At 44.2% G+C, this 12,409-nt stretch overlaps 1 protein-coding gene across 2 annotated transcripts in view; it reads left to right on the forward strand.

Moving 5' to 3' along the window:
• Positions 1–5,519: 5,519 nt before the first annotated feature.
• Positions 5,520–12,409, forward strand: part of LOC116988067 (transient receptor potential cation channel subfamily V member 5-like) — a 50,338-nt gene continuing 43,448 nt past the window's right edge. Inside the window, exons 1-2 of one of the 2 annotated variants that reach the window (XM_033044512.1) lie at positions 5,520–5,750; positions 5,866–6,027. In XM_033044512.1, the coding sequence (XP_032900403.1) occupies positions 5,897–6,027 (131 nt within the window). In that variant the 5' untranslated portion in view covers positions 5,520–5,750; positions 5,866–5,896. Of the gene's footprint in view, positions 6,028–12,409 lie in introns of both variants that reach the window. The other variant, XM_033044513.1, reaches the window with a different exon arrangement.

The following is a 12,409-nucleotide window of genomic DNA, read 5'->3' on the forward strand; positions in this document are numbered from 1 at the left end:
AGAATTTTAATGTGGAGCATGTGACATGTTGGGCTGTGGAATTGCCAGCACTGCTGGATTTCTGTGAGTGCAGCCAGCCACGGGTGCTCATAAGACTCTTGGTAATAACATGGAATTTTTCATCAACAGGAAAGGGTGTTGCAGCTTGTTGTGGAACCTGAGGAGAATTTCCCCATGCCATGCATCCATAAAGTACACTTATAACAATATAACAATATAACAATATAACAGAGCTGCCCCACTTGCCCCCTTCATTCTGAAGGAGCGCATAAAGCTGGGCATTTTCAGTGTTTGTCTCTGCCCAGGGGGATGGATTATGACGATAAGGGCTGCCCTCCACTTTTCCAGCTATTCGTATAGTCATATGACCTCTACTTAAGCAGCTGTCTACAGACACAGTGAGAACAACGCAAGTTTAGGCACTAGTGGAAAACATGATTGATCTCCCCACGAATGTTCATGCTTGTATTAGACCAGGGATACCCAATTATGCACACAAAGCAGATGTGGAGACTAGATGTGCTGCCTGTTGAACTATCCTACAAAGAGCAGCCAATGCCCAAGGAAAAGAGGCAGAGGCACAGAGCCCATGGCCCCTGAGGCAGTGCCAGGATAACAGCTGAAGAAATGATAGAGGAGGTTACTGGAGGATATAGGGCTTTATTCTTTGGAGCGCAGAAGGTTAAGGGGGGACTTGATAGAGGTCTTTAAAATGATGAGAGGGATAGACAGAGTTGACGTGGATAAGCTTTTCCCACTGAGAGTAGGGAAGATTCAAACAAGGGGACATGACTTGAGAATTAAGGGACAGAAGTTTAGGGGTAACATGAGGGGGAACTTCTTTACTCAGAGAGTGGTGGCTGTGTGGAATGAGCTTCCAGTGAAGATGGTGGAGGCAGGTTCGTTTTTATCATTTAAAAATAAATTGGATAGTTATATGGACGGGAAAGGAATGGAGGGTTATGGTCTGAGCACAGGTATATGGGACTAGGGGAGAATACGTGTTCGGCACGGACTAGAAGGGTCGAGATGGCCTGTTTCAGTGCTGTAATTGTTATATGGTTATATGATATCTCTATTCAACATTCATGACTCTGTTCCAGCTGATGGGAGGAGGAAAGCCTTGTTGGCAGCAGCTAGGAGAAAGGAGAAAGCAGCTTCAAATTCCTGGGCATTTGCATCTTGGATGACCTATCCAGGGATCGGCACCTGGATGTCATCACAAACAAGGTACACCCGCACCTTTGCCCTCTTAAAAGATTCAGTATGTCACCGAATATTCTAAAAAAATTATATAGACTTTAGTTTAGAGATGCAGCGTGGAAACAAGCCCTTCGGTCCACTGAGTCCACGACGATCGTTGGTAGACAAAAATGCTGGAGAAACTCAGCGGGTGAGGCAGCATATAAGGAGGGGGGGCCCGGGAAGAATAAAAGGAGGCAGCGGAGACAGTGGGCTGAGGGAGAGCTGAGAAGGGGAGGAGAAAGCAGGGACTACCTGAAATTAGAAAAGTCAATGTTCATACCGCTGGGGTGTAAACTGCCCAAGCGAAATAGGAGGTGCTGCTCCTCCAATTTACGGTGGTCCCCACTCTGGCCCTGGAGGAGGCCCAGGACAGAAAGGTCAGATTCGGAATGGAGGAGGAGTTGAAGTGCTGAGCCAACGGGAGAGCAGGTAGGTTATTGCGAACTGAGCGGAGGTGTTGGGCGAAGCGATCGCCAAGCCTACGCTTGGTCTCACCGATGTAGAGCAGCTGACATCTAGAGCAGCGGATGCAATAGATGAGGTTGGAGGAGGTGCAGGTGAACCTCTGCCGCACCTGGAAAGACTGCTTGGGTCCTTGAATGGAGTCAAGGGGGGGGGAGGTAAAGCGACAAGTGTAGCATTTCCCACGGTTACAAGGAAAAGTGCCAGGAGAGGGGGTGGATTGGGTGGGAAGGGACGAATTAACCAGGGAGTTACGGAGGGAGCGCTCTCTGCGGAAAGCAGACAGGGGAGGAGATGGGAAGATGTGGCCAGTGGTGGGATCCATTGAGGTGGCGAAAATGTCGGAGGATTATTTGTTGCATGTGACGGCTGGTAGAGTGAGGACAAGGGGGACTCTACCCTTGTTACGAGTAGGGGGATGGGGAGTGAGAGCAAAGTTACGGGGTATAGAAGAGACCCTGGTTAGAGCCTCATCTATAGTAGAAGGGGGAACCCCCGTTCCCTGAAGAATGAGGACATCTCCGATGCCCTGGTGTGGAACACCTCATCCTGGGTGCAAGTGCAGCGTAGACGGAGGAATTAGGAGTAGGGGATGGAGTCTTTACAGGAAGCAGGGTGGGAAGAAGTGTAGTCCAGATAGCCATGGGAGTCAGTGGGTTTATAGTGGATGTCGGTCAGTAGTCTATCACCTGCGATGGAGATAGTGAGGTCTAGAAATGGTAGGGAAATGTCAGAAATGGTCCAGGTGTATTTGAGTGCAGGATGGAAGTTATTGGTGAAATGGATGAAGTCAGTGAGTTGTGTGTGGATGCAAGAGGTAGCACCAATGCAGTTGTCAATGTAGCGGAGGTAGAGTTTGGGTATAGGGCCCTGGCACGCCTGCCTGTGTCTTTGTAGGGCACATCGAACAATCTTTGTTCGAAGCGTACCATGGCCCTCTCCCTGAACTCTACCTCCGCTACATCGACGACTGCATTGATGCTACCTCCTCCACCCACACACAACTCAATTGCCCTAACTTCCTCTACTGCATTCTGTGCTCCCAACCTGGCCTTCTTTAATTGGTAAACCAAGCGCATACTAGGTGACCATTTTGCCGAAAATTTGCACTTGGTTCACCAGGGTCTGCCAGAATGAGGCTACACACAAACTGGCAGAACATATTCCACTCAGCCCAATGGAATGCACATTGAATTCTCTAATTTCAGGTAAAGAATGCTCCACTTTTGCTCCCCCCATTTCTCCCCCCTTTCTTCCCCCTGCTTCAGCTGGATGTGCACCCATTTCTTCCTTTCGCCTTCCTCCTGTCCCCTTCCACCTGTATGCCTTCCTTTGTCTTCGCACTTCGTCCATCTTCTATCCTTATCTTCATATCTCACACTGGCCTCTGTCCAGCCATCTGCCAATCAACCCCATCCTCTCTTACATGAATACACTCATCTTTTGCCAGGCTTTTGTCCTGCCCCCACCTCTTTTCCAACTCTCTACCCTCTACTACAATCAGCCTGGAGAAGGGTCTCGATTCATGTTCTCCAGATATGCTGCCTAATCCACAGAGATACCCCTGCACTTTGTGTCTTTCGGAGTGCTGATTTTGATGTTAGTTTTTGCAGATAATAGACTCATTCTGATATTGGTTGGGCCTATGCTTTGTACAGTACAAGGGATAACTAGGACTGGATTTTCATAAATGTAAGGAAGGTTTTCCATCTACTTTTCCAATTGTGCTGCAATTCTGACCCATGTCCATGGGGGACGTGGGCAGGTGGTCAGCAGGACTTTGACAGGATCAGTAGGCAGTTGGCATGGTTGCTGCCACCAACCAGAGGCCTAAAGGTCAGCAGGACAGCAGCAGCGACCCTGGAAGAACGTGCAAGGTAAGAGAGCTCCACACTGGTAATGTGAAACTCCAATTTTAAACTTCATGATGAATCATGGGTCAGATGAGGGATCATTGACATGAAACATTACATTGCTTTTTTTTTCTCTCCCCTTTCTTTCTTTTTCTTCAGCTCCTATAAGTCAAAAGACAATTACTGGGATCTTTGTTCCTCTATTTCTTGGACATTACCAATTGTAATTACTTTATTAATGGATGTACTTTAAAATAATGAGGCCCTGAACTGGAATTAATTTTAAGACCCCTTGATCTCTCCTAGCCTTTAAGATTTCTCTTAAAACCTATCTTTGACTGAGCTTTTAATCATCAATCCTATTGGGCTAAAGTGGATTTGTCTCATGGCAACGTTTTGGTGAGGTGCTCGTGGTAGGTCAGCTAGCCCCTGACTTCCTCATTTGCAGATGACAACACAGAAGGAGGAACACATCAGTATATCTGACCTCTTGTTCTGCTGATAGGCACAGGCTCAAGTACAATTTTAATTAATATTGTTTTTAATTAATCACACATGTGTTTTAAAATAAGTTTGATATTTTTCAATAATGCAAATTATTTTTTACATTAATTGACTCTGTTTCAATTGTATTAAATGTCTCTGATTGGAGATGTTAAGGTTTAGGTTGCTTATTGTCACATATACCGAGGTACAGTGAAAAACTTTGTTTGTCAAGGAGATCTGATGTACCATAGGTCGAAACAATCAGTTCAAACTCTTGTAATATATAGAGCAAAGGGAAAGGTACAGAGTGCAGAATATAGTTCTCAGCATTGTAGTGCATCACTTCCTTATACTAAGTCCAATGTCGTCAAGTGGGTAAAGGTGAATTGAACAGTACCCTAGCTTATAGATGGACCATACAGAAGCCTGATAGTCGAGGGGAAGACGCTGTTCCTTAATGTGGTGATGCGCGCTTTCAAGTTTCTGTACCGTCTGCTATTCCCAAACCAAGCTGTGATGCAACATGACAATATGCTTTCTACGATGCATCTGTAGAAGTTTGTAAGAGTCACTGGAGACATGCCGCATTTCCTCAGTCTTCTCAGGAAAAGGCTTTGAGAACAGGTTCCATCACCTGAGGTCCAGACAACTTTGTAAAGTTTGATATGTTCAAAATCCTATGGGATTTTTCACTGCTTTATAAATGCACTGTAGACACAAAATGCTGAATTAAAGCAGCGGGTCAGGCAGCATCTCTGGAGAAAGGGAATAGGTGACGTCTAGGTCGAGACCTTTCATCAGAATGCACTGTTATTGTTTGCTGATCTGAGCCAGGATAACAGTTGTTGGTTGTAATGAACATGCTAATCCTGTGGGACGCGTGGATGTGGTTTGGTGGTGTTGCGGTAACTGAATCAGGCTCAATTAACCTTGGACTAGTGAATGCAGAGAAGATATTCAGGCAGGTATTGGGGTTGCTGGTGTCTGGGAAACTCTGTGCAGTAAGATTTGCTACCTTCAAGAGAGAGCATTGGAATAGAGGAGGAAGGGAAAGGAAACGTGTAATCCAGATCAGTGGGATTACACATCATGAATATACAGCACAGAATGGTCCGTGCTGGAAGTTATACTGCATCTTGCCGCATCAAATCTTGTTTTACTAACCTAGATCAATGTATCTATGAGTATTATTTACCACAATTATTCCAGGTAATAACAAGTTCCGCGGGTATGGAAACACTGCACAGTATGATATAATCAGTGGAACTGATTGTTTGTATTTGTTGTTGGGAAGCTTGTCATCTCCTGATGTGAGATCTAGACCTGGCCCTCATTCCCTTGCCGACTAATCACTCTGCACCATAAGCGTTTGCCAAAAGTTAAAAGAAAATTATCCTGCTGACTTGACTACGCCCTCGGTAGGAGTGACCATTGCAGGTCAGGTGTTGTGTCACCAACCTCTTTAATGTCTTCTTAAAGGGGCAGTGTAGACCTGTCTTCAAACAAGCAAGAAATAAAGAGAGATGTCCCCACATCTCGGACCATGGAGCTATCCCTTGCCTCCACTCTGCAATGAACTTCATTCTGCATGTGACAAGTTTCATTGTTCTTTGTTCTATTCGCTGCTCAGTGAACAGAAGGGGGTTAAACCATGAAGTCAACACAATACAGGTCATAAGCTGTGTGGATGTGGGCCCTGAACAGGTGAAGGCTCACGGCAAATTCTTGCCCACTTCAAGGGCATTGATAACTTCGAGGGACTGTTTGGGAATAGTGGGAGCATTTACTTCAGGATCCTGACATTTTTTCTTGGCTATAGAAAAAAAAGAGCTGGAGGCAACAGATAAAGGATGGTGGGATTTCTGACGGGAAGCGGGAGATGGTCTGTCTCCGACTGTATCAACAAGCTAATGTTGAAACTCCAACCAAGGATCGCGTGGGAGGAGAAAGTCAGCAAACTTCACGTGTTGCAGGAGAAGAGGTGAGAGCTAGATGCCGTCCTTCCTTGAACAGGAGAGAGGGACTGAAATCTTCCGAAATCTGCACTTCCAGTTGCTGTTAGAAACGAGGCAGGGGGCAGACACCGAGTCTGATTAAACCTGCGATGATTAAATAGTCAGTGGCCGAGCTCGTGTATGATAAGTAGCTATTGGGTCATACTTTTGGATTCTACACCAGCAGTTTGTTTCCTTGCATTCCCAGCAGGTGTCCTTCCGAGCATATTTCCCTTTCCCTAAATTGAGAGTCCTTGGTTGAAATGACGGCTTGAAGTCCCGAGGAGACGAATGCTGATAATCCAGCTGAGGTTGAAGTAGGGACAGGTACGAGAGGGATTGCCAAACTATGTGACTGCCAAAGTCAGTGAAAAGATATTTCTGATACGTGTATTTAAGGACTTGCTGCATGTAGTTGTGTAACAGGATAGATATGTAACTGGGAGCTTTGTAACTTGGACAAGTGTAATGACAGAGTAACGTATTGTAACTAGAGGTTTTGTAACGAATAGTAGTTTAACACGAGGCTGCGTGAAACAGGGATGTAGTATGTTGACAATGATGGGCATGTAATTTGATATTAAACAATGGTTAGTTTTAACGAGATGGTGTATAATTGGAGATTGTTTGAGTAATGTTTTATAACAGGGGGCATCTAACATAACTGTGAATGTGTGTGTCATAGAATCACACAGAATGGAAACAGGCCCCTTAGGCCCAACTTGTCCACACCCACCAAGATACCCTCTCCTAGCTAGTCCCATTTTCCCTTCCTGGCCTGTCTTCCACAAAATCTTTTCTATCTATGTATCTGTCCAAAAGTATTTTAATTGGTGTTATTTTACCTGCCTCAACCACTACATCTAGCACCTTGTTCCATATACCCAGCATCCTCTGTGTGAAAATGTTGCCCCTCAGGCTCTTATTGAATCTTTCCCCTCTCACCTTAAACCTATGCCCTTTAATTTATGCTTATACTCCCCTGGGGAAAAAGGCTCCACATTCACACTATCTATTCCCCTCATTATTTTATGCACCTCTGTAAGATCGCCCCTCAGCCTCCTGCGCTCCAAGGAAGAAAGTCCTAGCCTGCTTACGCTGTCCTGATAGCTCAGACCCTCAAGTCCTCATAACATCCTCGTAAATCACTGCACTCTTTCCATCTTAATGGCAGCTGTTCAACAGCAGGTGACCAAAATGTAACACAATGCTCCAACTGCAACCTCACCAACACCTTGTTTAACTGCAACGTAACATCTCAACTTCTATGTAGACACAAAGAAATTCAGATGCTGTTTTACCAAAAAAAAAACACAGTGCTAGAGCAACTCAGTGGGTCAGGCAGCATCTCAGGAGAACATGTATAGGTGACCTGAAACCTAATCCAATCTTTTTTTAACCCTACTTCTATACTCAATTCCCTGGCTGAAGAAGGCCTGTGTGCCAAAAGCCTTCTTCACCACCCTATCTTCCTGTAATGCCATTTTCATGGAGCGATGTACACATGGATCCCCCTGTTCTGGATCCCCCTGTTCTGCAACACTCCACAAGGCCTTACAATCACTGAGAAGGTTCTGCCTTGTATTAACTGCCCAAAATGCAACACCTCACTCTTATCTGAAACAAACTCCATTTACCATTCCTCGACACACTGGCTCAGCTGATTAAGATCACATTGTACTTCTTGATAACCATATACATTGTCTACAATAACATATATTTTGGTGTCATCGTCAACTTACTGTCCATGCCTTGAAAATTTGCATCCAAATCGTTGACAAGCAGCAAGAGCCCTGATCCCTGAGGCACACCACTAGTCACTGTGTGTGTGTTTGTACAGGTGCATAATGCCAGGATGTGTGGAACACAGAGATATGTGCACACTAAGACTATGCAACAGTGGCTGCTCTCCTGTTGTCTTGGACCCCCTTGGTGTCTTGGCCTCATTCCACCAAGCCCATATGTTAGCTGGTGTGTATTAGCCATGCCATGTCACAGGAACCTCCACACAGGCTACCTTCTGGAATGTTGGGGCCCTCATGTTCAGCTCCTACCGCAAAAATGTTGCACATCATTCCTCTGCATTTTCCCAGAAATTCAGACAGTTTAAAATGGACATTATTTGACTGTGAAACATGGTGGGCAGGAGATTGTCAGCTCAAAGAACAACGCTCTGGACTCCTACAGGAAGAAAAATAGGCAGAGGAACACTATCGTCATGATGAACATTTCGCCATGTCTCTGTGATTCTGCTGTGGAATGAGCTGAGGGCTTGCAGGGCGACATGGTGGCTCAGCAGTACATTTGCTACCTTACAGTGCCTAATTATGGATATTGTCTGTACAGTTTGTACGTTCTCCCCGAGTTTGTACGTTCTCCCCCGTGACCGCGTGGGTTTTCTCCGGATGCTCCGGTTTCCTCCCACATTCCAAAGAAGTACAGGTTTGTAGGTTAATTGGCTTTGGTAAAAATTGTAAATTGTTCCTAGTGTATAGGATAGTGCTATTGTATGGGGATCGCTGGTCGGCACAGACTCGTTGGGCTGAAGGGCCTGTTTCTGCACTGTATCTCTAAACAAAACTAAACTAAAAATCTCCTGACCCAATGGCTTTCGCTAACATGGAACCAACCATCAGCAAAGATGCCCCAACCATGAAAACTATAGATGAGTCCAAAGAGATATTCTGTTTCTATCTTGAGCAATCACTGCCCACTGATTCTCCTCGATAACTTTAGTACTGTAGTTGGAAAAGACAGGAACTTATAGAAAGGAATGCTTGGCTTAGGAAGAATAAGGATAGCTAAGAGCAATGGAGTTGCATGAGATTGCAGATGCTGGTATCTTGAGCAAAATTTAAAGTGCCGGAGGAACTCAGTAGGTCAGCAGAGGGAATGAACAGATGACATTTTGGATCATAACCCTTGTTTCGGCTGATGGAATTGGGGATGTAGGATGGGGTCAAATGATAGTTGGACATATGTGAAGCGGTGATGATTGGCAAATTAAGATCGGTGGTGGTGGTCAATTGGTTGTGATTGTCCTCATGACAAAATATTTGAAATGCAGGTTTGCCATAGCCAACATCGTATTTCAAATAAGATCTTAAAATGCTGAATACTCAGCAGATTCAGCATGATCTGTGGAAAGGGAAAGATAAATACGACGTTCTGTTTGAGACCGTTCATCATGGATTCATGCATGGATTCATCATATATAACCATATAACATATATAACCATATAACAATTACAGCACGGAAACAGGCCATCTCGACCCCTCTAGTCCGTGCCGAACACATAATCTCCCCTAGTCCCATATACCTGCGCTCAGACCATAACCCTCCATTCCTTTCCCATCCATATAACTATCCAATTTATTTTTAAATGATAAAAACGAACCTGCCTCCACCACCTTCACTGGAAGCTCATTCCACACAGCTACCACTCTCTGAGTAAAGAAGTTCCATATAACCATATAACCATATAACAATTACAGCACGGAAACAGGCCATCTCGACCCCTCTAGTCCGTGCCGAACACATAATCTCCCCTAGTCCCATATACCTGCGCTCAGACCATAACCCTCCATTCCTTTCCCATCCATATAACTATCCAATTTATTTTTAAATGATAAAAACGAACCTGCCTCCACCACCTTCACTGGAAGCTCATTCCACACAGCTACCACTCTCTGAGTAAAGAAGTTCCCCCTCATGTTACCCCTAAACTTCAGTCCCTTAATTCTCAAGTCATGTCCCCTTGTTTGAATCTTCCCTACTCTCAGTGGGAAAAGCTTTTCCACGTCAACTCTGTCTATCCCTCTCATCATTTTAAAAACCTCTATCAAGTCCCCCCTTAACCTTCTGCGCTCCAAAGAATAAAGCCCTAACTTGTTCAACCTTTCTCTGTAACTTAGTTGCTGAAACCCAGGCAACATTCTAGTAAATCTCCTCTGTACTCTCTCTATTTTGTTGACATCCTTCCTATAATTAGGCGACCAAAATTGTACACCATACTCCAGAATTGGCCTCACCAATGCCTTGTACAATTTTAACATTACATCCCAACTTCTATACTCAATGCTCTGATTTATAAAGGCCAGCACACCAAAAGCTTTCTTTACCACCCTATCTACATGAGATTCCACTTTCATTGAACTGTGCACAGTTATTCCCAGATCCCTCTGTTCACCTACATTCTTCAATTCCCTACCATTTACCATGTACGTCCTATTTTGATTTGTCCTGCCAAGATGTAGCACCTCACACTTATCAGCATTAAACTCCATCTGCCATCTTTCAGCCCACTCTTCCAACTGGCATTAATCTCTCTGTAGACTTTGAAACTCTTCTTCATTACCCGCAACCCCACCTATCTTAGTATCATCTGCATACTTACTAATCCAATTTACCACACCATCGTCCAGATCATTGATGTACATGACAAACAACAGTGGACCCAACACAGATCCCTGTGGCACCCCACTCGTCACTGGCCTCCAACCTGACAAACAACCATCCACCATTACTCTCTGGCATCTCCCATTCAGCCACTGTTGAATCCATCTTGCTACTCCACCATTAATACCCAACCATTGAACCTTCTTAACCAACCTTCCATGAGGAACCTTGTCAAAGGCCTTACTGAAGTCCATATACACAACATCCACTGCTTTACCCTCATCAATTTCCCGAGTAACATCTTCAAAAAATTCAAGAAGATTAGTTAAACATGACCTTCCAGGCACAAATCCATGTTGACTGTTCCTAATCAGACCCTGTTTATCCAGATGCTTATATATATTATCTCTAAGTATTCTTTCCATTAATTTGCCCACCACTGACGTCAAACTAATAGGTCTATAATTGCTAGGTTTACTCTTAGACCCCTTTTTAAACAATGGAACAACATGCGCAGTACGCCAATCCTCCGGCACTATTCCCGTTTCTAATGACATTTGAAATATTTCTGCCATAGCCCCTGCTATTTCTACACTAACTTCCCTCAATGTCCTAGGGAATATCCTGTCCGGACCTGGAGACTTATCCACTTTTATATTTCTCAAAAGTGTCAGTACTTCCTCTTCTTTGATCCTCATAGTTTCCATAGCTACTCTACTTGTTTCCCTTACCTCACATAATTCAATATCCTTCTCCTTGGTGAATACCGAAGAAAAGAAACTGTTCAATATCTCCCCCATCTCTTTTGGCTCTGCAGATAGTTGGCCACTCTGACTCTCTAATGGACCAATTTTATCCCTCGTTATCCTTTTGCTATTAATATAGCGGTAGAAACCCTTCGGATTTACTTTTACCTTACTTGCCAAAGCAACCTCATATCTTCTTTTAGCTTTTCTAATTTCTTTCTTAAGATTCTTTTTACATTCTTTATACTCCTCAAGCACCTCATTTACTCCATGCTGCCTATAACTATTGTAGATATCCCTCTTTTTCCGAACCAAGTGTCCAATTTCCCTTGAAAACCATGGCTCTTTACAATTTTTACGATTTCCTTTCAACCGAACAGGGACATAAAGATTCTGTACTCTTAAAATTTCACCTTTAAATGTACTCCATTTCTCTTCCACATCTTTCCCATAAAACAAACTGTCCCAATGTACTCCTTTTAAATCCTTTCGCATCTCCTCAAAGTTAGCCTTTCTCCAATCAAAAATCTCAACCCTAGGTCCAGTTTTGTCCCTCTCCATAATTATATTGAAACTAATGGTATTGTGATCACTGGACCCGAACTGTTCCCCAACGCATACCTCTGCCACCTGACCCATCTCATTTCCTAACAGGAGGTCCAGTACCGCCCCTTCTCTAGTAGGTACTTCTATGTATTGTTGCAAAAAACTATCCTGCACACATTTTACAAACTCCAACCCATCCAGCCCATTTACAGAATGTGTTTCCCAGTCTATGTGTGGAAAATTGAAATCTCCCACAATCACTACCTTGTGCTTACTACTAATATCTGCAATCTCCTTACATATTTGCTCTTCCAATTCTCGCTCCCCATTTGGCGGTCTATAATACACCCCTATAAGTGTTGCTACCCCTTTCCCATTTCTCAGTTCCACCCAAATAGCCTCCCTAGACGAGCCCTCTAATCTATCCTGCCAAAGCACTGCTGTAATATCTTCCCTGATAAGCAATGCAACACCTCCACCTCTTGCCCCTCCAATTCTATCACACCTGAAGCAACGAAATCCTGGAATATTTAGTTTCCAATCACAGCCCTCCTGCAACCATGTTTCACTGATCGCCACAACATCATACTTCCAGGTGTCAATCCAGGCTCTAAGTTCATCCACTTTTCTTACAATGCTCCTAGCATTAAAATATACACATTTAAGAAACCCACCCTC

This window comes from Amblyraja radiata, chromosome 26, assembly GCF_010909765.2.
Source record: "Amblyraja radiata isolate CabotCenter1 chromosome 26, sAmbRad1.1.pri, whole genome shotgun sequence".
NCBI lineage: Eukaryota > Metazoa > Chordata > Chondrichthyes > Rajiformes > Rajidae > Amblyraja > Amblyraja radiata.